This window comes from Mesoplodon mirus, assembly GCF_964341445.2.
Source record: "Mesoplodon mirus genome assembly, chromosome: 17".
In the NCBI taxonomy this organism is placed as follows: Eukaryota; Metazoa; Chordata; class Mammalia; order Artiodactyla; family Ziphiidae; genus Mesoplodon; species Mesoplodon mirus.
In genome coordinates, this window is record NC_138993.1 from 3,048,568 (window position 1) to 3,073,420 (window position 24,853).

At 54.3% G+C, this 24,853-nt stretch overlaps 1 protein-coding gene across 3 annotated transcripts in view; it reads right to left on the reverse strand.

The window, feature by feature from the left end:
• Positions 1-423: 423 nt before the first annotated feature.
• The window catches only part of SPATA13 (spermatogenesis associated 13), a 257,109-nt gene continuing 232,679 nt past the window's right edge, over positions 424-24,853 (reverse strand). For all 3 annotated transcript variants that reach the window (XM_082601939.1, XM_082601940.1, XM_082601941.1), the window contains 9 exons: positions 17,768-17,904; positions 16,554-16,733; positions 16,079-16,264; positions 14,507-14,686; positions 12,623-12,855; positions 9,016-9,145; positions 6,892-7,264; positions 6,384-6,458; positions 424-4,574 (listed from right to left, as the gene is read on the reverse strand). In XM_082601939.1, coding sequence (XP_082458065.1) covers positions 4,396-4,574; positions 6,384-6,458; positions 6,892-7,264; positions 9,016-9,145; positions 12,623-12,855; positions 14,507-14,686; positions 16,079-16,264; positions 16,554-16,733; positions 17,768-17,904 — 1,673 coding nt within the window. In that variant the 3' untranslated portion in view covers positions 424-4,395. The remainder of the gene's footprint in view (positions 4,575-6,383; positions 6,459-6,891; positions 7,265-9,015; positions 9,146-12,622; positions 12,856-14,506; positions 14,687-16,078; positions 16,265-16,553; positions 16,734-17,767; positions 17,905-24,853) is intronic.

The following is a 24,853-nucleotide window of genomic DNA, read 5'->3' on the forward strand; positions in this document are numbered from 1 at the left end:
CTCCTGCACCCACCCCAGCAGTTTTCATCAGTTCATTAATGGATGCTTTTTGCTGAGAAGAAATCTGTCAGTGTCCAGGCAAGGAAGGAGCTGCAAATCCCAGAAACCCACCTAGCACTCACTCTCCATTTAAAATATATGTTACATGGGCTTCCCTGGTGGCGCAGTGGTTGAGAGTCCGCCTGCCGATGCAGGGGACGCGGGTTCGTGCCCCAGTCCGGGAAGATCCCACATGCCACGGAGCAGCTGGGCCCGTGAGCCATGACCGCCGAGCCTGCGCGTCCGGAGCCTGTGCTCTGCAACGGGAGAGGCCACAACAGTGAGAGGCCCGCATACCGCAAAAACAAAAACAAACAAACAAGATATATATATGTTACACACACACACACACACATTCCAATGCATTACTAGAGCCAGTTTGGCAAATTAACTTTAATATACAGATACAAAACAACAAATATAGATTCACAGCATTTACAAGAAATCATTCAAATAACATTGTAAATTTTTTTTTTTTTTACAAAAACTTCAGAGAAAATACATATCAAGTTACAGCGATCTTGTACAACACAATTCAGCTGTCAACAGCCACTTCGTCCATCTGGAAGCTGTCACTTGACCTATACAGATAACATCACCTTGATGCTGGTGAGTTAGAACTGAAGGAACAGGTCACCAAAAGCCTTGCGAAGTAGGCAAGTCAAACACTGGATGCTAATGTTTACAAAAAGAGACCAACAGTTAAATTCCAGAATCAGTTACAGTATTTTCTAAATTCAAGTGTCAAATACCTAATAAACAACTAAAGACAGTAATGTTAAGTTTGTTGTTACTAAATTTGCATCCAATATTTATGCTCCTTGGTTTTTTTTTTTTTTTCTTCAAGATCACCGTTTCTACTTATTATTTTCAGAATCTTTTGGACTCCACCTTCGTTGCATCCATCCTGAGAAGAGCAGCATCAGCCAGGTGAAATCTTAACAGGGAGAACAACGTGCAGGCTAAGCTTATTCCAGGGACAACTGCTTTGGGGCAGTTTGGCCTTCTCGATGTGTGCCTGGCATCTCTGGCCTGTGAGCCACATTTATCCACGCTTGTTGGCACTGAACTGTGAGGGACACGTCTGTTTCTCCTCTCCTCAACAAAATATTACACCGCAATTTCTTCCCTAACTCAGGTGGTCGGGTTTTTTTCTATTCTGGCTTGGTAACTAAGTTGATCTGCATTGAGGAGAATCAGCAGTCAGGGCCTGTAGAGATTCCCAACTGATAAAATGCTGGCGCATGGCTTTTACAAAAGATTTCTGTTGTGAAACAGGTTTTGAATTAAATGCACTTTTGCTCTGTGTCTAGACAAGAGCAATGTAGGATTGAGGGGATTTTCTGCACAGGCATGGAGCTCAGTCCTTGTATTACGAATAAAAAGGCACGACGATATGCAGAAGGAGTGTGGAGATGGGGGTGAAATGTTTTCAACTACAAAATCAGGTCTACGGCAGGGGGATGGGAAGAGATCAGATGTACCGAGAGCAAGAGACACAGAAGGTGTCCCAGGAAAGCCCTGGCAAATCCCTGCCATCTTCTTCCAGTTTGCAGGCCAAAGACAAAGAATGCCATTTCTCCAGGACTTCACAGGTATCCTGTTGTATGATTGCTTACAATCTACTGCAAGGTTGTTATACACGTTAGGCATCATCAAAAACCGAGAAGGCTGCTTTGGACCTGAGGCCATTTCAAAGGTCTTTCAACAGAATTGGCGAACTCTGAAACATGATAGAGTAAGTGAAATTCATCAAAATGCTATGCCATCTTTTTTTTTGAGGGGGGCGGGGGCGTGGTCCACCGATATCACGCAGTGTAGTGTTAAAAAGAGAAAAAGACAGAAAGTGAGATTCCCAGTGAAATTCACACACAACCTGTACAGGGGGCTCTTCGTTTTTTTCTCTTTTTCTCTCCAAGTGGAACATGTGAGAAATCAAGAAGGAAGTTCGGCAAATGTAAAAACAGAACACCAAGCCATCTGTTCTGTAGAGAATGCAGGCTTTTGCTTTAAACCCAAGCTAGACACACAGATTTAAAGAGGACAAAGAACGTTCCATCCTTTTAAACGCATTTCAGCAGTTTTCAAATCACCTGGAAATCCAAGCAGGAGCCACCTAGGATGGACATCTGACCAAGGGGCTGTCACCACGTGCCCTGGTGTCCACGCTTCCTGCTCCTCTGTTGGGAAGCTTGAGGGGAGGAGGGTGGAGCCAGGAGTCGGGGCTCAGCCGAGAGACAGACCAGGGCTGCCGACAGCACGTCCAGCCCTTTGTCCCTGTGCTCTGGACAACGGGGGAGATGGGGGGAGGTGGGGGCCCTCTGCGTGCTTCTGCACTGGAGGTGAGTCCTCACTGGAAATATAACATGAGCAACTGATTCTCCTCACTTCCTCAAAGTAATTCTATTTAAAAAAAAAAAAAAGCAACCCAACTGTTCACAACTGCCGTATATACAAACAACTCTGTTTAGCACAGAGGCCCGACAATGTTTGCTGAGGCGGCCCACGAAAAGCATATTAAGCATAGTCTTCAAAATTTACCATTATATCTTGTTAGTAAAAAGGTCAGTTATATAAATGCAACGAAAATTGAGAAGTCTATTCAGAAAGGAAACACACACACACACACACACACACACACACACACACACACACGAGCACGTGGACCCACGGCACCTCCCGAGAAGCTTCCTCACAGAAGTGGCTTCCGTGCTGGGACCTGGGCCCCGAGGTCCGCAGAGGCAGCGCCGCCTGGGTCCCCCCGCCCCCCGGGAACAGCTCTGGGTGTGAGGAGGAGGGGGGGGCCACACCTGGAGTCTCAGGTGTCCCCTGTTAGGACCCTACAGGTGTGTTTATTTTCAAGCAGGGACTGGGGAGAAAAGAGAACTTTCGAGGTTTCAACACCAAAAAGAGATTCCCGAGTAGAAAACCACAAGACACGTAACAGGACCCCCGCCCGGTGCATGAGGTCAATGGAAAGGTGTCTCTCTGGCAGAGCCTGTTTCCTCCCGGCACGTTTAAAAGCCATTTTCATCAAAATTTACCATCGAGAAAAGGCAAGGAGCTTGCTGCCGACCGGCGTCAGCCGCGTGGCCCTCGCTAGAGCAGGCTGCTCCGAGTCTGGATCTATTTCGTGAGGCCTCTTCCATACGGAACCGATCTTCAGAAAGCTGTCGACATGCTAATCATGGCACGGCTGGCACTTCTGCTCGGGGGTATGGGACAAAGTCGGCTTCAAACGTGGAGGAAGGGCCTCCCTGGTGGCGCAGTGGTTGAGAGTCCGCCTGCCGATGCAGGGGATACGGGTTCGTGCCCCGGTCTGGGAGGATCCCATATGCCGCGGAGCGGCTGGGCCCGTGAGCCATGGCCGCTGAGCCTGCGTGTCCGGAGCCTGCGCGTCCGGAGCCTGTGCTCCGCAACGGGAGAGGCCACAGCAGTGAGAGGCCCGCATACCGCAAAAAGAAAAAAAAAAAAAAAAACGTGGAGGAAGCAGGACCCTTGAGCCTCGTGGTTTTCAGTGGAAGAAGGTATGTGTCACTGTCCCTTGACCGGCGAGGACAGAGGCAGCGGGAGGGACAGGCACGCGGACGCTCTTTTAAGGACACGTTTCAACTGGGAAGTCTGCACGTTCACTTCGTCCTCAAACAAAAGGAAATCGGTTTTCCTACTGGAAGTGCACGTGCATGAAGTTTCTCAGGTTTCTGCTCGGGGAGCGGCACACGGGCGGGGACAAGCGTACAAAGCCAGCAGCGGACTCCCTGCGCCCTGAAAGCAACGGCGTCTTTGGAGCGCGTGCGTCTCTGTGCACCGCGTGCGTCTCTGTGCACCGCGGGCCCTGGACCACGTGCGCAGGAGCCTGCGGGAGAGTCCGGCCCACCATTTGGCGACTGCATGGATGAGGAAGACGCCAGGGGACCCAGGGCCCCGACGGGGCTGCCGTCACCGCCCGCCACCCCGTGACCCCGGCACTCCCCTCCCCTCCAAGACCGAAGGCAAAGTGGCCCTGCCCACCCTCCTCGGGGAGCCCCGCCCGGGGCCTGGACTGCAGCTCGTCCTCGGCGATGCCCCCGGCTCCCCGCCCAGCATCTCCAGAGCCCACCCCGGTTCCCCGGCGCCGGCCGCCTCGGTGGGCTCACGGCGGGGAGCGGTCCAGGAGACACTGGAGCTGTGCGTCATGACCCCCCTCCCTCCCTCCCGAGAAGGCAGCTGGGCCTCTGCGACCGCAGGCGAGGCCAGGTCCTCCTCACTGCGTCCCCAGGAGAGGTTTTCAGCACCGGATCCGTGTGCCACGTGCGGAGCAGACTCCTTGGACAGGGCCCAGGAGGGGCACGGGGGCCCCTCTCCCCGGCCCCCGCGTCACTTCCTGAAGGGGGTGAGCTTGTTGAAGGTGTGCCAGAACAGCGACGGCTTCCTCTTGGGCTCCGCCAGGGCGAACACCTGCTGCTGCGGCAGGCTGGCGGGCACGGTGACGTGGCGCTGGTGGACCGGCCGCAGGCTCTGGAGCGGGGGGGCCGAGGGGCATCCTCCGCCGTAGCCTGATGCAGGGGTGGGGAGGGCAGAGGGCCACGGACTCAGCGCCGGCGGCGGCCCGAAGGGAAAAGCAAGCGCCGGTCCCCACGCCCCAGGCCGACCCTCCAGTCCCCTCCCCCAAAGGGGCCCCGAACGGCCATCCTGACACTTACACACTCAGACCCTGTGTGCCGATCGGGACACAGACTACCGCACTGAATCCTCACTTACAACCCTCCCAGGACGGTACCGTGACAGCCAAGTGACCGGGAAGGAAACAGAAACCCAGGGCCACTGTGTATATTTCACGGGCAGGACTGGAACTGGACGTCTGTGTGGATGAGAAGTAGTGAAGTGCTTTCTATGAGAGCCTGGAGCTCACACTGCTCGCCACTTACGGGATGCAATTATTCGGTTCCTCTGAGCCTCAGTTTTCCAATGTCTGAGACGGGGTAACGGTGCCCACTGGGTTTTTATGAGAATTAAATGAGTGAATATAAGTTACGTGCTTAGAGCAGTGCCCCTGATACCTCATCGAATGAACCGAAACTGTTTCTGTGGAGCTGGCACATAAAACCTGCGCACTGGTGGTCAGAAAGTTGTGTTAAATTAGCTACAAGACCACACGCTAACTGTGAAAGTCAGCGTGAAAAGAGGAGAGGATGGGAGTTTGGGAAGAAGGGAGGCCGCCGTCCACAATCCCTCCCCGCCCCTGACCTGCCGCAAGGCTCTCCTCCTCTTCCAGGGCGGCAGAGAGGATGCCATGGGAGAACTCATGGAAAGTGCAGGACAGGCGACCCCCAGAAACATGAGCGCTCCTTCGAACTAGCTGCCTGGCCGCTGAGCCAGTGATCCTTGGAAGATATGGACGGGAACTAGTGAATCCTAACAAACTGACATTTACCAGTCACCTGCCATCCAAAGTGGAGATGCAAGAAATACTTAAAATGAGACTTTCCGCCTTGAAGATATCCGTTAACTTAGTGTGTGTGGCGGGGGCGGGGGGCGGAGGCAGGGAATTCCTCATTTGAGCAGAGGAAGCAGGGCTTTGCTAAATGCTGTTCTGGTAATAAATTCTTCTCGGCGCATCAGTCCTGGGCTCAACTGGTCCTCGTTTTTGCATTTTCGGGTAGGAAAATACCGAATGGGATAAATTTCACGTGAATAAAGTTTGCAGAAACACAACACGTAGTTTTGGAATAAGAATCCTTATTGTTTCATTTCTGTTGGGCTAGAATATTTATACTATTCATGTGTGGACTCTGGGGTCCGTGTCCCGGGCCTTGGTATTTTGTAAAACCTGCCCAGGTCATTGCCACGGAATGTGCCTGCAGGGTAGAGAATCCAGGCTCCAAAGAAGCCAGAGGATCTTTTGCTTTCGCTCCTTGCTTGACACAGTAAACTTTTACATCTTTTTTTCTCATCTGAACTAGGACATGCCTTCAACTGACAAGTAGTCTGGGGTTGGAGATTTCCTCCTCACATGCCGCAGACTCCTGGGCTGGCTGGCCTGTGGACAGACGGATAATCCCTCCCTCCGCAGGGGGAGGCTCAGAGGGCAGGGCAGGGGGGTCTAGAACCTCCTCGGCCCCAAGTCAAACTCCTTGTACAGACTCCTCTTCAAACGTAAGCACCTACTAAAGCACGTTCAGAACCAAATGCAGATTTGGTTTTTAAAGCGTCCGCTGCTCTGAACTAACATCTTGTTTTACCCACACTTCTCTCCTTCACTTAAGAGTCAGTCATACCTAACAGCTTTGGGCATTTCTCCCCATCTTAATTCCAGTACTGACACACACACACGAAGGAGGGGAAAAACCTTCTCCAAAACTTACCTTTTGACTTTCCGTGTCCTGCCTTTTGAGCATTTAACATGGCGAGCTTCTTCTGATTTTCTGAAATTTCCATTCCTGGATTCAGAAACAAACGTGATATGTATTCAAAACAAGTGAAAACATTTCAGAATAAAACCTGCACCGAACCCACATTAACCCTGAGGTCTGCTCCATAACCCGAAGCAAAGAGCCTTAATCCTTCAGGAAGTAAGTATAAGGGGCTGAAGAGAGTGGAGAAGGAGGAGGATTATCACCAGGACGGCCACGTCAACATTCTCCCTACCGGGACACGTGAAGAGTGACAACCCGCCTTCTAAGAGTGGGCGGGTGCCTTCAGCCTCAGTTTCCTCATCTGTGAAATGGGTCCAACAATAGGACCCACGGCACACCTGTCCCTGTCGGTCTCGTAAGCAGGTTTAGGAATATCAGGACCTGTGGTTCCCTGGTCTTTTCCCCGTGGAGGGTGAACCGGGAGAGGCGGGGGAAGGGCCAAGACCCCAGGGCTCACCCATCGCCCGGTCCTCCTGCACCCGCCTGCGCTCGTCCCTGAAGGCCTGCAGCCACCGCGCCTTGTCCTCAGGCTTCTTGGCACAGAACAGGTGCGCCTCGTCATCCGTCCTGCTGACCAGCTTGAAGGCGTTTCTGACGCCGAGGGTGCGGGCACCGTCGCGGCCGTCCTCCAGGTCCACGAGCTCCACGGCGTCCATGTCCGTGCGGCCGCGGTAGTAGAGCACGTCCCTCCGCAGCAGGTCCTTCTTGCAGGCCACCAGCTGGTGGTCAAACAGGAAGAACGTCCGCTGCTGGCTCTTGCCCTGCCGGGTGACCCTGGTCAGCTCCCCGGAGTGGATCAGCTCCGAGCTGCGCTCGAGGATGTCCTGGCCCTGGAGGGAAGGGTGGACACATGTCCTGAGGTCCCCCGACGCGAGGTCTCAGGGTACCGGGCATCGGGGGGAGCTGGCGGGGGGAGGCCCTGGCACGAATCCCCACGGGCGGGCCAGTTACACGAGGCCCACGCGCAGGGCAGGGCCTCAAAGGCCAGTCAGACCTCGGCCGTCAGCCTCCTTGGGCAGGAAAACTCTTCTCTTTTCCCTATTCCATGGGAAAATGTGATTGAGCCCCTATGTTACCTGAGGGGTCTCCCTTATCAGAAAGATCTGGTGAAAAATTCTGGATGGGTGGGATCCAATCAGGATCCGAAATGGCAGCTGGCCTGGACCGACCCCCGAGAACAAGGAGACCCCCTGTGGCTAGGGGCTCAGTGCTGCAGACTCAGGGGGGCTTCTATGCAGCTCCCCGGCGTAACTAGCTCAGGGTCTTGGAAACAAGAGGCCAGATGGCAAACAGCCAGCAAGAAATTGGTAAACTTCTGACAAGAAATTATCCCCTAAATGTCAGAGTCCAAGAACAGGAGGAAACACACACTTCCGTAATATTTAGGCCGGGTCTAATCCCATGACCCTTTGCGGTAGTTGGTACGACACTGGCCTTTGATTTTAAGACTTTACCCTCCTGTAGTCCCAGTTATACACAATAGTTTTTGGAGGCAAAAGATCTCGACTCCAAAATAGCTTTTCTGTTTACTTGCCTCCAGCGATTCTGTGCCCTGGATTCCTGGCTCACAGGAGACTTAGACCCACGGACCCCAAGGTCCCGTCTGGACTCCCAGAGTCCATGAGGGCCTTGAAAGAAGAGTCTCTCCAGTGCTCACTGTTGTCACCTGCTTTAGTTAAAAACCTAACTTCTCCGTCCAAACGTTCACAATCCTTGGGGAGAGTGAGCTCTGACCAACTAATCTGATGCAGGATGACTCACTCTTCCTGTGCCTGAAAACCATCCGAACAACGTGGGCTTACTGTCCTCTGTGATGGCCTCAGGGGCAGTGGTCCGTGGGTCCCATTCTGCTCCCTCACCTTTCTGTGCTTCAGTTTCCCCATCTGTTAAATGGGGTAATAGTAGTTCCTACTTCACAGGACTATCGAGAGGGTTAAATGAGTTCATATATTTAAATGACTCGGACCAGCGCCAGGCATGTGTGAACACAGTACAAGCACTAGCTACTGTCACTGCTGTTTTAATAAATAAAAGCGTGTGTGTGTACGTGTGCGCGTGTGCGTACGTGTGCGCGTGTGCACTGGGCCGTCACCACAGGCTGTGTATCAAGTGCTGCATGGCACCGTCTCAGGCGATCCTCACAACAGCCCTACGAGACAGGTAACGTTTCCCTCCCCATCACGCAGATGGACTATCAGTCTCGCCCAGATCATACGGGAGTCACACCCCCGCCTTGACATAACCTGCACCGTAAGCGTTCTCCAGCTGCTCTCAGGGAGCCCACGATCAAGCAGGAGAGACAGGGTGTACGCAATAAATTGGTTACGGACACCCTTCAGAGGACTCCCTGGTGGAGGTGGAAGGTAAAGCGTTTGACTGGCAGCTTGAACAACGTGCATCAAAATGTCATGCCAGTAAAGCCAAGAGCACAGGGCACCAATCACGGGACACAAAGTGGGCCGTCGCCTCAGAAGACCACGGGTCGGGGGTGTGTGGGTCGAGCTGGGCGCTGAGCGGGGAGGGTTCCCAGGTGCCCCGCAGCCCACGATGGGCCGCAGGTAGGGGCTGGGCTCCCACGTACCTCCCAGCCCACGATGGACACCTGCCACCGTGCTATCTTGTCTATGCTTTCCAGCTTGCGTTTTCGCTCGTTGATCAAACAGGCGACGTTCTTCATGGCCTCGTACGCTGCCTTTATGTTGCTGTAATCGCTGCAAAGGGAGGGGTTAATTTGAACCACGTGATGGGCACCTTGCAAATGAGGACCCACGAGGTAACACATTCCATCCGTGACTGTACACCGACAGTCTAGACAAGATGGCCTTTAAACAATGGCCATTGTTCCCCTCCCCTTGTTCCTTCGTGAATGGGCTACAGTTCGCAGAGGTTAAGGGAGCCGACCGAACGCCACCCAGAATTCTGTGGAATAAGAATGTTGCCGTTCGTTTCCCAGAAGCCACAGTGAAACGAAACAAAGGCCACGAGAAATAAGTTTTAGTCACAGTGACGACGGACTATTTTCATGAATAAAGAAAAGACAGGCCTCTGTTATTGCTCTGATCCTCACAGAGCTGGTTCTGCCATAGAAAGTTCTTTAACGATCCCCACCCATTCTCAAGAGCAGTGATTGGCTCTGAGTCAGGACAGGAGGGGAGGACACGAGTGAGTTACGTCACTGCGGACACGCCGTTTCCCTCATCCACGCACCTTTACTTCTGGTGCTTTCTACCAGCCACAGTCAAATCAGACTCACATGTCTCCCCCAGCAGCTCCTCTAACCCTGGAGGCACCAGGAAAACTGAAGCTCCGATCTGCACACAGGCTGCCAGAGAGTGTGTCTGGGGCCGGAAAGGTTTACATTCAAGTCTCGCTTCACATTAATAATTCAGGGACATGTAAACCGGCCGCCCAGCTAACGAGCTAAGTCTTCCCCCCCACACACACACTTTCCTGTGTCTTCCAGGACTGGATTGCAGTCCTCCTGCACAGCCAGAAAAAAAATGCCTTGAGAGCAGACTCTGCTGTCTATGTACCAGACACCGCACCTCTGTACTCCTGGGAGGTCCCTGGGCATCCCCCCTACCCCATTCCCGGACAGACCAGACCCCACTGTCTTCAGACAGAAGCGGAGCAGAAAAGAAGAACAAAGTGACACACAGGGGCTGCCAAAATACGGGGAGCAAACACCCCCTCAGAAAGGGCTCCAGCAATGAAGAAAATGTGCAAAATAATTGTACTTTTTTTCCACAAGTTTTTCTGTACAATTCCAGGAAAGAGGCAGAGTGTAATGGTTTTTAAAAATATTTTGTTTTGTTTTACTTCAGACAAGGAAATGAGCTTTTTGTCATTTCTTTCCAAATGATTTTTTTTGAAACAGCCAGAGTATGCAAATGCCTCATAGTGAAAAATGCCCTTAAAAGAGAAAAATTAAGTGTTGACGGGTGATGAGCACACTCCTGGCATAGCTTCCCTGTCTTTCCAGATGTTCTGCTTCTTTTTTTTTTTTTTTTTTTTTTTTTTTTTTGCAGTACGCGGGCCTCTCACTGTTGTGGCCTCTCCCGTTGCGGAGCACAGGCTCCGGACGCGCAGGCTTAGCGGCCATGGCTCACGGGCCCAGCCGCTCCGCGGCATATGGGATCCTCCCAGACCGGGGCACGAACCCGTATCCCCTGCATCGGCAGGCGGACTCTCAACCACTGCGCCACCAGGGAGGCCCTCTGCTTCTTAATTTGCTTATTTATTTCCTCAGGTTCCTCATCAAGATGACTTTTTATTCTTTTTTAAAAAATGTCTTCAAATTTGTGACACGCTTGACTTTGCTATTTCCTTTCTGTCAAAGTTTTCTGATTTTTCCATCAGAAAAAGAAAAACATACATAGCTCTTTCCTTTTATTTATTTCAATCAACTCCTTTCTCTTATTCCTTTCACCTTAATTCTTGCAACTAACATCATCATCTGGGTATGTTGTTTGGCGACCCAGCTCTCTCTTTCGACCTTCTCATCTAATTGCGAAAAGACCCCTTTCCCAGCCCCGTCTCTCCGCAGGAGTCCAGGCGCAGAGGACAGTAGAATGACCTGTCCCCGGCACCCTCTAGAGCAGGCGCTGCCGTGGAGAATCCCACTGCTCTCAGGGCAACAGTTAGATGTTAAAACCCAGAGCCATGTGGTTTGCTGCAGGAGATTTCCTCTGGGCACAATTTCTCTCCGCTCCCTTTTCCCACTAGACGCCTTCAAGACCGTCCTTCCGAGGGCTGCAGGAGGAGTGAATGCTTTGTGCCGTGACACGGATGTCACGGATGAGGTCTGGTTCTCATCGAAAACAATAAGCTTTGTCCTAAAACCTTGCTGGACGACGGCTGTGTCCTCACCGGCCTGCCAGTTGTGGGCTGCTGAGAACACAGCAAGGACCCCATGGCTGCCGGCGAAAGGGGCCCAGTGGTGGAGACCCTTCCCCACATCTCAGAGAGGGTGCAGGCCTGCTCCAACACATAACGGGTGACAGCTCACGTACAATCACAGCACGGTCAGACGTTGTTCTGTGCATGCGGGGAAGTGAGGAGCTGCTACTCGGTAAGCAGAGGTCAATATTTTGGGGTCCCTCAGAAGAATTCACAAAGTAAGCCCCAGAGGGAGATGGAGCATTCAGGTAACCGTGACGAGAAGCCCTATGCTCAGAACCAGAGGGAACAGGGTGGACGGGATTAGGAGACGGAGCAAGCCCTGAGCTGGACCAGAAAGGGCTCAGGGCCCAACAGGATCTCAGGAGGACGTGTCCCCAAGTGGAGCCGACACACTACGCCACGCCCTTGAGACTCCCTACTCTTTCAGAGTTCAAAGTTTTCTGTGTCCTCACCCCTCTGCGAAGGAACTTTTTGTTCCAGCATATAACAACACAGCCAGCCCTCCATGCCTAGGGGTTCTGCATCCGTGATTCAACCAACCGCAGATTGAAAATATTTGGGAAAAAGATTCCAGAAAGTTCCAAAGAGCAAAACTTGAATTTGCCATAGGCCAGCAACTATTTACACAGCATTTACATTGTATTTTCAACTATTTACATCGTATTAGATATCGGAAGTTATCTAGAGATGAGTTAAACTATCTGGGAAGCTGTGCATGGGTTATATGTAAATACTGAGCCATTTTCTATAAGGGACTTGACCATCCTCAGATTTTAGTGTCCAGGGGTCCTGAAGCCAATCTCCATGGATACCGAGGGCTGACTGTACTGCTCTGAGGGTGAGCTGGCCTGAAATATCTTAAGGATAAATAAGAGGAAAGAAAATATTTCTGAAACTGTATTCACACCAGTCTATTTTTTTAAATTGTTTTTATTCTCTACTGAGTAGCTACAAAAGAGTATTTATAAAACACATGTCAATTATAATGACAGACTACACAATAAAAATCCCCCACCTGCTCATGACACAGTTTAAGAATTAATTCTTATTTTCTAGTATCTCTAGAAATGGATATTCGGGAGGCTCTTCAATGACCCCATTTCAGTAGTTAACAACCTTAAACTTTCTAAACGACCTGGAAACGTCTTCCCGACAGCTGAGAGAGAGCATCAGGAGCCCCCCCCCGCCCCCGCGTGCAGGCGTCCAGGGGGAGCCCCTCCCCTGCGCCCGCCCCCGCGTCCCCTGCGGAAGGCTCACGTGACCCTGCATCCTCTTGGGCGCCTCACCTGTGCTCCTGAGTGGTGTACTTGAGCAGCTCGGCCAGCTGAAGCGGGTACTTGCAGATCTTCTGCACGGGCGTCAGCAGGAAGCCGTCAATGGCGATGTCGATCATCTGCTGCAGCAGGCGGCAGGCCTCGAAGAAGTGTCGGTAGCGGCCCTGCTTCATCAGGCCCGCCAGCTCGGCGCAGGCGCCCGGGTGGTTGTTGCAGTACTCGGAGTAGATGGCGAAGCCCTCTTGCTGGGAAGGGAGGCACGGCTCCGTCAGGACAGGGCGGCTCTGGACCCTGACGAGGACGGACGACACCCAGCGCCCCCGCCCCCACCCCCGGGGAGGTTCCTGGACAGGGGGCCCGTGGGAAGGGGCCACATCCAGACCCTGGGGGTGGAGGGAGAGGCTGCCGAGGACGCAGAGCTCCGGCCCACACCAGGCCCCTTCCACAGACCCCGAAAGGGCGTCTCGGGCGCACGGGCCGCGCCTGGGAGCGGCGCCCTCTGTGTCACCCCCCGTGTTGCCTGATCCAGGAGAAGAGGGCGGTGCTGTCCCTGCGCCTGGCTGCCGCCTGTCCCTTCTCCTCTCCCGGGCAGGTGGGCTTCTCCACGTGAGCAGGAGGACGCAAGGCCCCATCTCCTGGTCACAGGTCTCCTTCCCACCCTGCCACCTGCCATCCGCGTAGGGGCCACCTCCACCCCCTCCTCCAGGCTGCCCCACCCCCCGGGACTCCGAGGGGGCCCCGCCCAGCCCCCCGAGGCTCCTCAGCCCCAAGGCCGCCTCCTTCACACACGTCCACCTGCCCGCAGCTGCAGTGTCTTCGGCCTGGGTCCTACCCCGGTTTATACCCGGCTGTCCTCTGGCTCACCACCTCTCCAGCCAAACCCCTCTTTCTGCGTCCCTGCTGCTGGCACCGTCGCCCAGGCCCACCTCCCTGTCTCCCCCGAAGCAGTGACACCTCTGTCCCCAAGCTAGGCTCTCCTGTCCTCCACAGCAAGATCCGCGTGCCACTCTTCAGCCTCACCTTGGCTGACCTGGAAGCTTCTCTCCTACAGCTTGTTCCCGTGAACCTCCTGCTCTGGCCAGAAAGTTCTCCTACGAAGTCCCAAACAGGCCCAGAGCCCTCACGGGCCCACCCCTCCAGCTGGAGATGACCGCCAGCAACAGCGTCTCCAGCCGTTTAAAGACAGTCCACCCGAGGGTCGGCCCCGGTTCCACAGCCACCGGAACGCTGCTGGGCCCAGAGGAGTGCTACACTAGCCCGGTCATTGGTGTTAGCTCTACCGGTACTGCGCCCTGACCATTCTGGCTGGGGCGGGATCTTCTTCCTCTGAAATCTGTCGTATGAAAAAGTGACAGTCACCAGTTTGCGAGCTCAGGCCAGCATCAGGAGGCTGTTCTGAGGCAGGTACAGGTTTGGGTCCCAGAGCCGCACGCCTTTGGCCTGAATCCACTCTGCCAATTACTAATGTGTGACCCTGCGTCACTTACTCTCTGGGTGAAACCTAGCTTCTGCATCTGGAACACGGGGAAAATAATCATACCTGCGACACAGCAGTACAGGAGCTGACGTACAGCCCTGAACACAGCAATAAACATATAACAGACACCTGGTAGGTATTACTAGAAACTACCCCAAATACAACCCCTAAGTCGAAACTGCATAAAATTGAAAAGATTTTGAAATAATGGACTTGGGGCACTCAGGTGAAGATCAACCATACACAGCAGTCCCCTTAATTTACAAGTGACACCTCCATCCTGCAGGAAATTAATCTAGCAAAGAAAGAAAGAAATTAAACAAAGTGGAACAAAACAAAGAGGACCCCTGTGCTTCAGGGAGAAACATTTCAAAATGAGTTAGCCGGACGCTATCAGTAAGAAGTGGAGGGTGACGTACGTGTTGAAGAAAGCAGGACCCTATTTCACTCAGGTGAGGTTCCTCATTATTGTACTGTTTCTCAAGGTCTTTCAGGAACTTTCTTTGGAATTTGTAAATATCTTCAATGTTTCCAAAAATGGTGGCGAGCTGTGCGACCGTGAACATCGCCGTGTGCTTGCGACACTGTCGAATGTAGCCCTACAAAATAGGAAAGCAATGCTTGGTTTCAAATATTAGAGCTCAAAATTTGGTACTATCACACTTTTTTTCTAAACTCTTAAGATAACCATTCTCTCATTCCTAAGTCCATTTCCCAGCCAAGAAGGCCTGTCCAATACAGATGCCATCGCTGGCTGAGCCGCTCAGTGAGCAACGCTCACTGTCACGGCCCAGAGCCAAGAACGGCCTAGCCGAGGGTTCCACCATCACCCAGTTTCTACAGGAAACAACACAGATCCGTAGATATCTAATCTGAGGCCTGCACTAATCAGAGCACCAGTAATTCTCTACGCCCAATGCCCTGGTTGTATGCGGCTTGGGTAGGATACGGAGGTAGGAAGGAAAGGCCATAAAAACGTGTAACAACTATCCCCAGATGGGCACCGTGTAATTACACAGACTGAACTGACTATACGGTAAAACACAGACCACTGACTATTGGGGATGAATTTTAACAGGCTGTAGGCCAGTGGGTCTGGTTTACGTCCCAACCCCGCTGCTCACTCCTCGGTGCCTGGGCTTCCCCATCCGTAATGGGGGTGCGTGGGACCTGCCCGTGAGTGTCATGGGGTCGAGTTAGCCGGTGAAGGGCACGGTCATGCTCAGCAGTTATCAGCAGTGACTGTTTCCCTAAAATGCCACTTCAGAGGAACTCCCTCAACCGCAGGTTCACACGGAACAAGACGGCTGCCACAAATAACTCCCATTGCCGGGCGGTCCTCATCTGCGGGTCAGTCCAACCACACAGCGGGGCGGGGGGGAGCGCGGCCCGCACTTGGCCTGCCTCCTGCTGGACCCTTGCAGCTGAATGGAAGGCGCAGGCATCAGCATTCATGGCCAGGACGCCGGAGTGACCCAGCGGGTCCCAGGGGTCCCACAACGGTCTAGAGAAACACTCTAAAGAATCCACAGAATCGAAAAATACCACCGGGGAGAGACCTGGGTGCTGAGCGGGATCCCAGACCCTGGAGGACAGAGCCCGGGACGTCGGCAGACGCCTGCATCTGCATGACTCGGGGTCTCGCTGTGCGCCAGAGGTGAGAGGCAGTGGTTGGTGGACGGTGACAAACCTTCGGTTCTTCGTAAAGTCACCTGGGTCTCCCCTACAGGTGCCGCCTCCCCTGAATGTCACTCCCTCTGAATACCCGTGGCAGCTAAGTCCCCCAAGGAGGTCGCTGCATCTCACCCTGAAGACAGCCGGCCGCTCACGCTGCCCAGGGTGGACCAGCACCTGGTGAACCAGTGGCCTGTACAGGGACCATCGGTGGGGGCGGCGATGGGGCTCCAGGAACACGCGTGCACAGAGGGTCTGGCTGGGCGTGGAGGGGCCACACGGCACGTCACACGGTGCCCCGAGGCCCCCAAGCTCACCTCGCAGATGTCCCGGAGGTGCTTGATGTACACCCGCTCGGTGTCCATGATCTCCTGGATGACGTTGGTCCGCATCTGCTGCTTGCTCTCGGGGTGCCTGTGGCGGCCCCGGCCCGCGTCCTCCGCCGGCTCCTGGCCTGGGGCGCCGCTGGGGCCCTCCGCCAGCTCCTCCTGGTTGACCCGCAGCTGCGGTCACATGCAGGGCACAGGTCAGCGGGGCGGCACCCGGCCCGCCCCCGGTTTCCACTCCCCGGGGACGGTGAGGAGGGTAGCGGGGAGCAGGGGGGAGGGGCGCGCGCCGGGCCCGCACGGGCCGAGCTGAGCATCGCAAACGCAGCGGCGGCACCAGCCGCTCCGCCGACCCTGGTGGGAATTCTCCCTTCCCACACCCCAGCCTCTAGGAGGTCTGGTTCAGAGGATGACGAGGGGACAGTGGCTCTTGCCCCTGAGCCCCCAGAGGCAGGAAGGCACTCACTCGGACGAAGCTGGCGGGGAACCAGGCCTCCCTGTCCGCGCTGCGGCCCCACCACCAGTCCTTGTGGGAGGCTTCGAGGACCTGGATGACGTCCCCGGCCTTGAAGCCCAGCTCCTGCTCGTCCATGGTCACGTGGTCCCACAGGGCCTCGGCGCAGACCACGCTGCCATCGCTGATCAGCTGGAACGGAGAGGCGGGCGCTCAGCGCTGAGCGCGGGGACCTTGAGCTTGCCCGCCCCCCCCCCGAGCGTTCGCGCCGACGGCGCTCAGCGTGTGACGTCACACGACAGGGATGGGGAGAATTCCTAGGCGGGCACCCCTCCTGTGCTCTTAAAGGAACCCCCAGGTCCACTCATCTGGGCATCAGTCATTGCCCTGGAAAGGGCTTCTGAGCAGCCAAACTAGACATCCTGGAGCCGAGCGGTCAAAGGTCAGCACACCCTTTCCTGCAAGCCCCGCAGGGCGTCACCCAGAACCTGCTCTCCGTTCTTTCCTCACAATCTAAGCAGACTCTGCATCTCACTGTGTCGTTTACTGCAATTAAAGAGAACACAGCATGACGTCTGGATATTCAGCAGGTAATTTAAGCTCGTCCGCAAGCTGGCTGTAGGGGCGGAGGGCCGTGCAACCACTCAGCTCCCGGGATGTCATGGGGACACCATGGATCCTATAGCAACAACTGGTGATGTTGCCACTGAGAAGTTACACTCCACGCGCTCTGTTTGTGAGCTCCAAAGGCTAGAGGCGCCTTCTGGAAAGACTTCTGTAAAAAGGCCTAAAGATGCAGAGGGGCGGGGAGAAGCCCCGATCCGTGGTGAGAAACACGTGGTTAACTTCAGCTGTGCCATCTGCTAGCAAGTTGTTCAGCCTTAGTCTCAGAGTGTTTGCTAAAAGGTGGACAGTAAGTAACGTTCACCTCCTAGATGTACTATAACAAATGTAGGGAGGGCATATCCTGAACTGAGAAGCCCTCTCCAAGCGTAAGGATGGCTGCTCTGACCGGGAGGGGTGTCTTTTGTTAGTTACCTGCAACACTTAATCACATAAATCAACCTTGAAAATGCAAGAAAACCATACTGGTTTTCTAACCAGAATTCTAGGTTTTAGCATATGTTCACTAAGAAATAATCAGAGAGCAAAGTACGAGTGGGTTCCGGGCCCTGAAAACCAGGCCTCCTGCACTGGCTGCTGCCGTGTGGAATTAAGCCCAGTACCTCGTTGATGGCCAGCTGCTCCCCGCCCGGCTGCAGGTACCGGGGATTGGCCCGACAGAGGTCTTCATAGCTGTAGTCCTCCTCGCTACCATTGTCATCCGCTAGGGCAGATGACTCCGCACCGCCATCAGAAGAAACTGAGAGAGAGAGAGAGAGAGAGAGAGAGAGAGTGCAGTTTAAAGGACACAGCTAATGTCAAAAATATAACCACAAAACCTATGACCTCTGAGAACGTGCCCTCAGGGGAAAGTAATCATTTGTATCTAACCCAGAATAAGAGACCATTAGAAAATGTCTACTGATCTATTAATCCAAAGGTAGCAGTTGAGGCTAAGGAGAGCCGGGGTTGAGTGTCCCTGTCGGTGAGAAAGGGGACATTTCAGAGACTACTGCCAACGGTGACGCACAGGGTTATTTTGCGAGTCAGGATACTGAGTGAATGATGTGTGATTTAGTTGGAAATCTGTGCTCCACAGTGGATATAAAAAATACGGATAATGTTTCTAACTCATGTGTCAATAAGCTTGAGGAGGAAACGAAAGTGGAAAGTAATTGATACAATCCTTTTTTTAAAAAGTGTCCTGCTTCCGTCGTTTCCCTGCAAGGCACAGTCAGGTGCTGCTAAAATCAGAAGGTGCTGACGGTGTCGTAAGTGAAGCCACGCACCATGCTTCCTAGTTGTCACAGAGCAAAGGGCCAGAACTCAGTGTCAGAATGAGCAGTTAGCTGGCACCTTTACCAAAATAAGAGAAAGCCCTCATGAGGATGGGTGTGGCGTTTTGGACGGACCACCTGGCACTCAGACCTCCTGCTGGGACAGCAGGCCCCTCCCCAAGGCTCGTCTGTCATTGACCGTCCCCTGGGAGGAGGACAAGGCCCCATGGCACAGGTACCTGGCTCTTGCCTGAGGACGCAGTGTGGCTGGCCTTGGGCACGAGAACATCAGACAAAGGACGCGACCGGAAGGCAAGCCTAAAGGTTAGAGCAAGCACCGGGGCTGCCCTCGCAGGGCCTGAGCAAGGCAGCGGCAGGTTTCAACAGAGGCCCCCTGGTACCGCAAAGAGACCAGGTTAGTGTGACGGAGGCTGGGTCTGAGCCGTAGCCCCGCCCCTTCCGGGCGGGGACCGGAACCAGGCAACCCAGACTCTCCCAGCTCCACACGCTTCCACTGTAAACGGCAGTTTCTTTCTTTTTAGAGAATTAGGTGGGATGATGTGTGTCACGTTCCCAGCATCCTTGGTCCGTGGCTGGGACTCGCTCAAAGGAGCCACCGTGGTGATGGCAGCGAGCGCGGTCGTGGCTGTGCTGAACCCTCCTCTAACCGGGGCCCTCGGGGCAGCTGCCGCAGCACTGCGCCCACTAGCAGGGTGGTTAACAGCGGGCCTGGTCTGTCGGGGCCCAGAGCCCCGAAGGCCGCGTTGAGCCCCGAGCACCCCTCCTCCGCCCGTCTCAGCGGGACTGCTGCGCTCAGGAAAGTCAAACACCGCCCCCCCCCCCACAGGGGAGTCAGAAACCACGCTGTCCCTAAAGACCCTCCGAACTGCGTTTCCCAGGAGAATTCTTTACCACCTCGTCTGGCGTTGCTACGAAAATCAGTAAAGGGGAAAAAAGCCAGGCGATAACGTGCAAACGCAGAGTTCACAGGAGTTTAATGAAAAAAGGATTCCGTCGAAAAAAGGCTGAACCTTTACGGGAGGCAGAGGGTAGAGTTATCTGGAAACAGACGTGAACCTCGCATGCTGGACGGCGTCTGACCGCATCACGAACGCCTGGAAAGGAGCTCCGGCCGAGGGGCCTCACGGGAGCGTTTGGGTCCCTCGGGTCAGCGTGTCTGAGCTGCGGAAACGAGGTGGTCCCCATGCTGTCAGCCTGCTCGGCGGGGTAGGGCGGGGGGCCCGGGGGGGGGGAAACGCCATGTGTCCGGGGACCAGCGAAGGAATCGGAGTGAAAGCACCTGGCAAATGTCCTAGCTTGACCAACTTTCCAGCTAAATGAGCTGGAGCCAGCCTCTGGGCCTCTTCCACCCCATGTGCCCATCTGTGCGATGGGCACAAGTCCACACGTCCCATCTGTTCAGAGGTCACTCTTCCGCCTCACGTCCCTCGTCTGACACGTCCGCAAATCCGGACCCTCCCCTCAGTGCGTGTCCAGAACCTGCCGCTCCCCACGGCTCCGCACGGCTCCGCACGACTCAAGCCTCGGCCACGTCGAGCTGGGTCACTGCAGCAGCCCCTCTGCGCCCCCGTCCCGCCCCGCCCCCTCCACGAGTCTCACCAAAGCGCCAGAGTGATCGTGCTAAACCCCCCCAGACATCGGACCACTCAGGCCCCTGCCCCAAGCCACCCACGGGGGAGAAAGCCCAGGTCCTTGAAGACCCCCCCAAAACACACACCGTATCTCCCCCACCCTACAGTCAGCTCTGACCCTGATGGCTGCCCGCTTCCTGCACCTGGCTCCCCTCCTCAGGGCCTGTCCCCTTCCCCAAGGCCTTCCCCGACATCCCACGGAAAACCGCCCCGTCTTCTTTCCCAGTTTATTTTCCCCACAGCATTTATCACCGCCTAAGATACTTTGCTTGTCATCTGTCTCCCCCAACTAAAAGGTAAAATACCTAAAGCCCGTCATTTTTGCCTGCTTTGTTCTCCACTGTACTCCTGGGACCCGGACCACTGCCTGGCACACAGGTGCTTCGTTAATATTTGCTGGAGGCCTGACGGACGGATGGAAACACAGCACACGGGCAAAAGCGGGGCAGGGCTTCGGGGCCAGACAGACTGGTTTCCAACAACCGTGCAGCACGATGGGTTTCTTTTTAAGTGGGAGTCCTTGGTCACCCCTTTCTGTTTTTTCACCTGCAAATGCGGATGATAATACCCTTCTCAACGGGTCATTTGTCAGTTCTCCACCAATAATTGTTATTCTTAGTTTGCTGGGAACCTCAAGTGAAATGACATACACAAGAGCACCCTGTCAACTGAAAGGCAACACAAAGTGCAAGGCCAGCTCAGCGGGCGTCTGCAGTGTGCCAGGCGCGGCTGAGGGCGGGTGCCATCAGCTTTCCCACCTTACAGATGAGTAACTGAGGCCCCAACACCACACGGCTGGGGCAGCAGCAGGGCCCCAAGCCCAGGGCGTCTGCATCCCGCCCACCGGGGGGCCCGGCCCCAAGCCCAGGGCGTCTGCATCCCGCCCACCGGGGGCCCGGCCCTCCCAGGGCGCCTTTGCTATCCGTGTCAGAAATCACGCGGTGCCCACATCCTAGCACTTCCGCGTCGCTCACGGTCCTCTGCTCACCGTTTCCTCCCCCCACTCCCAGCTCATCTGACTGACCTCATCCTCTTCCCTTCGGGACCTTAACTGCTTTCATGGTCTTAAAGTCCCTTCTAAGCTGATGGCTCCCTGTGTTTCTGTCCCATGATTTACAGGCATTTTATGGAGTTGGATATTTCCAGCGTCTGGACGGGGGGGATTAGGTGGTACATTTTGAGGCTCTATCTGCACGGAGCACGGTTCCCTGTCATGCCCACACTTGCCGCCTTTACGTGTGTGTTTCCCTTCTGAGGCCAGAACTCCCTTGAGAGAAGAGACGGGGTCTATTTTTCTACCCCCAGCACCCAGTGTCATGCCTGGCATGCAGAAGGCACGCAGTTAAGTGGACTGCCAACTGCCGATGAAGTTTACCTCTTCATCTGGGGGCACGAGGGCTGCAGGGAGGCGGGGTACACACCTGGGCCTCCCTGTTTCCAGCCTCCACCCCGCCCCAGGCCACCCCCATGCTGCCCCAAGGCCAACTTCGGAAAACATGGTTCCACCGTGTGTGCAAGAAACCACACAGCAGGGATCTGCTGCATCATCACAAATTCTTCTGCAGGATGCCATCTACCCCGGCCCCGCCAGTTAAAACAGTCCCCTCTCCCACCCAGAGCCCACCCCGCTGGGCAGACCTCCTCCCCACAGCTGCCCTCCCCCACCCCACCCAGCAGCCCCCGCTCGACAGCATCTCCTCACCAAGGAGCGTGTGTCACGTAAAACCTTCCACTGCAGACGAAGGTTCACACAGTGCCTTTCTCGGAGATTAAGTTTCATTCTTTCTTTTTTCTTTTTTGGCGGTGACTTTTTATTTAGGGGTGTTCTGCATGACATAGATTCATGCAGGTTCAGCAGCGTTAAGTACATTCACGTTGTTGTGCAACCATCTCCAGAACTTTTTCACCTTGAGAAACTGGAACTCTGTCCCCATTAAAGACTGATTCTTTCTCCTCTCCCCCACCCCCATTCCTCGGCAACTAGCTTTCTGCTTTCTGTTCCTGTGATCTGAACTCTTTACATCCTTCATGTGAGTGGAATCACACGGTATTTGCCCTTCTGTGGCTGGCTTATTCCATTTAGCACAGTGTCCTCGAAGTTCATCCATGGAGTTACCTGTATCCAGTTTCCTTCCTTTTTAAGGTGGGATAACATGCCACTGCACCTAACACCATCCGTCTGTCCAGGTGCATTTGGGTGGCTTCTGCCTCTTGAACGTGGCCATGCAAATACCTCCTCGAGATCCTGCTGTAAATTCTTCTGGATGTGTATCCAGAGGTGGGATGGCTGGTCATGGGAAAATTCGATTTCAGCTTTTCTGAGGAACCTCCACACCTTTCTCCATGGTGGCCACACTATTCTACACTCTCACCAATGGCATGTGGGGTTCCAGTGTCTCCAGATCCTTCCCAGCTATACTATTACTTTTGTTGAATAAGTAGGTGTGGAAAAGCCGTGTTTGAAAAGGATCTTGTAAACGTTGAGCAAAGTCTGTTGCAAATTGAAATGAAAACCTTGAACTCCTAGACAGAGGATGCTGAGAGCAGACCTGCTGCTCGTCCACCATGCCTGTCAAAGCCGCCACCACGCCCGGCGAGAATATCCTTCTGGTCTAAAGGCTCTGCGTGCTGATGACAGCACACACCTCTGCAGGGACAGTTCTGGGACCACAGAGTAAATGTGCATAAATATTCTACGTTTCTGTAACACAAATTTATCCCGTGGCTTGTCTAATCATCACGGTCAACATCCCCTGTAAAGGGGATGTTGTCCCGGGCCTCGAGGGGACGCGCTGGGTGGACCACCGCCCCCTTCACCCACTGGTCCCGTCACACAGTCATACCTTCAGACTCAGCCCCTGAATCCTCGTTTCCTCCAAATCTCTACTCACTTCCTGAATGAACCGATCTGAGGAAACCCCGTCCAAATTTCCAGCCCTGGCCTGACGCAGCTTCAGAAACATTCAGGAGAGAACCCTGTAGCCATAGAGGACGTGCCATTGTACAGTCAGGACTGCCACAGACAGTGGAGACGATGGGAGTCTTTTTTTTTTTTAATTTGATTTTTTTTTTTTTTTTTGGCCACACTGCGAGGCTTGCAGGATCTTATTTTTTTATAAATTTATTTATTTATTTTATTTTTGGCTGCATTGGGTCTTTGTTGCTGCGCACGAGCTTTCTCTAGTTGCGGCGAGCAGGAGGCTACTCTTCGTTACGGTGCACAGGCTTCTCATTGTGGTGGCTTCTCTTGTTGTGGAGCACGGGCTTCAGTAGTTGTGGTTCGCAGGCTCTAGAGCGCAGGCTCAGTAGTTGTGGCACAGGGGCTTAGTTGCTCCGCGGCATGTGGGATCCTTCCTGGACCGGGGCTTGAAACCGTGTCCCCTGCATTGGCAGGCAGATTCTTAACTACTGTGCCACCAGGGAAGTCCGACAATGGGAGTCTTATAAAAAAGGCCAACAATGAACAGTGTCCACACTCCTTGGGGAGGGTGACATTCCTCTGTCTGAACCTGGATTTCACATCTGTGAGGGGACAAAACCTGACAACTGATCCTCAAGGTGAGTTTTTAGGACAGGACACATCACACATCACCAACAACGGAAAACTTTATCCTATAACACGCACCGGAGGTTAAGGCCTTCCTACAGGATCCTGAGTCCCGCTCACGGCAAACAGGCCCCCAGCCCGTGTCCCGGCAGGAATTTTTCTCAGGACACACATCAGATCTCTCCTGTTTGGCTTAATTTTGCACGTTTAAGGACTTTTGATCAAAGGGATGGAATTTCAAAAGCACAAGACCTTGCTGGGACCCCAGCCAGGCCCTGTTAGAAAAGGCCCCGAGCTTTCCCAAGCCTTCCTTTCTCTTTGCAGCTGGGGAAAACTGTCCCCTTACCTGTCACACGGGGTCGGGGAGGGCAGGGGACAGATCAGGGGAAGGTAAGAGCTAACATGGCGCGTGTCATACCCGGGCACCTGCCGTGCAGGCCACATGGGTGTGGACACTGATCGCTTGACCGGCACAACATTTCTCCAGGGGTGTCCCACTAAAACAAGGGTCACTTCAGGGAAGTTCCCGTACTTAGAATAATCCATTACAAATACGGACGTTAGGAAACCTGCTGATCACTCAGGCTTCCTCAGATCGGAGATAAGCTGTTCTCACGTGCCATCCTAAGAGCAGAAACGGCAAAGCCAGGCGGGCAGGTGGGCGGTCTGCGCTCAGAGCCCAGGGTGGCCTTCACGGGGAGCTGCTGCAGCCGTGTCCGGACCACCGGCCAGGTCCCTGCACCCGGCGCAGCTCCCGAGCCCCAAGATGCAACAGAGGGCATGAACCCGGCCACAGGAGGCCTTGGATGTCAGAACACGCCCCCCGACTCCAGGGCCACTCCTCTAGGGCGGATGGCGTCCCATCACAGGGGGGCGTTCAGAAAACACAGATTCTGGACGAGGGAGCCAGGCCCTCCAGGAGGAGGGGGTGGGCAGGAGGGGGTGTTTGCTGAGAATCTCTTTCCAAAGCTCCCCAAGCGATTCTGACGCCTGGCTACATTTGGAAACCACAGGCACTCAAGCTGAACTTCCTTAACCCCATGTGCAGGGGTCCGCCCTGGGACGTGCGCTGTGTGGCCCGTCTACACAGCGACATAAGCTGGAGAACAGTGGATTCTGATCTCGTTGCTTGAACACCTCCGCTTTAGCCACTTTGTGAGCGTTCCCTGCGTCCTACAAAAAGGATGCGATCCTTTGGTCCACACTGACCTGTCCACCTGAGCGATGTCCCCA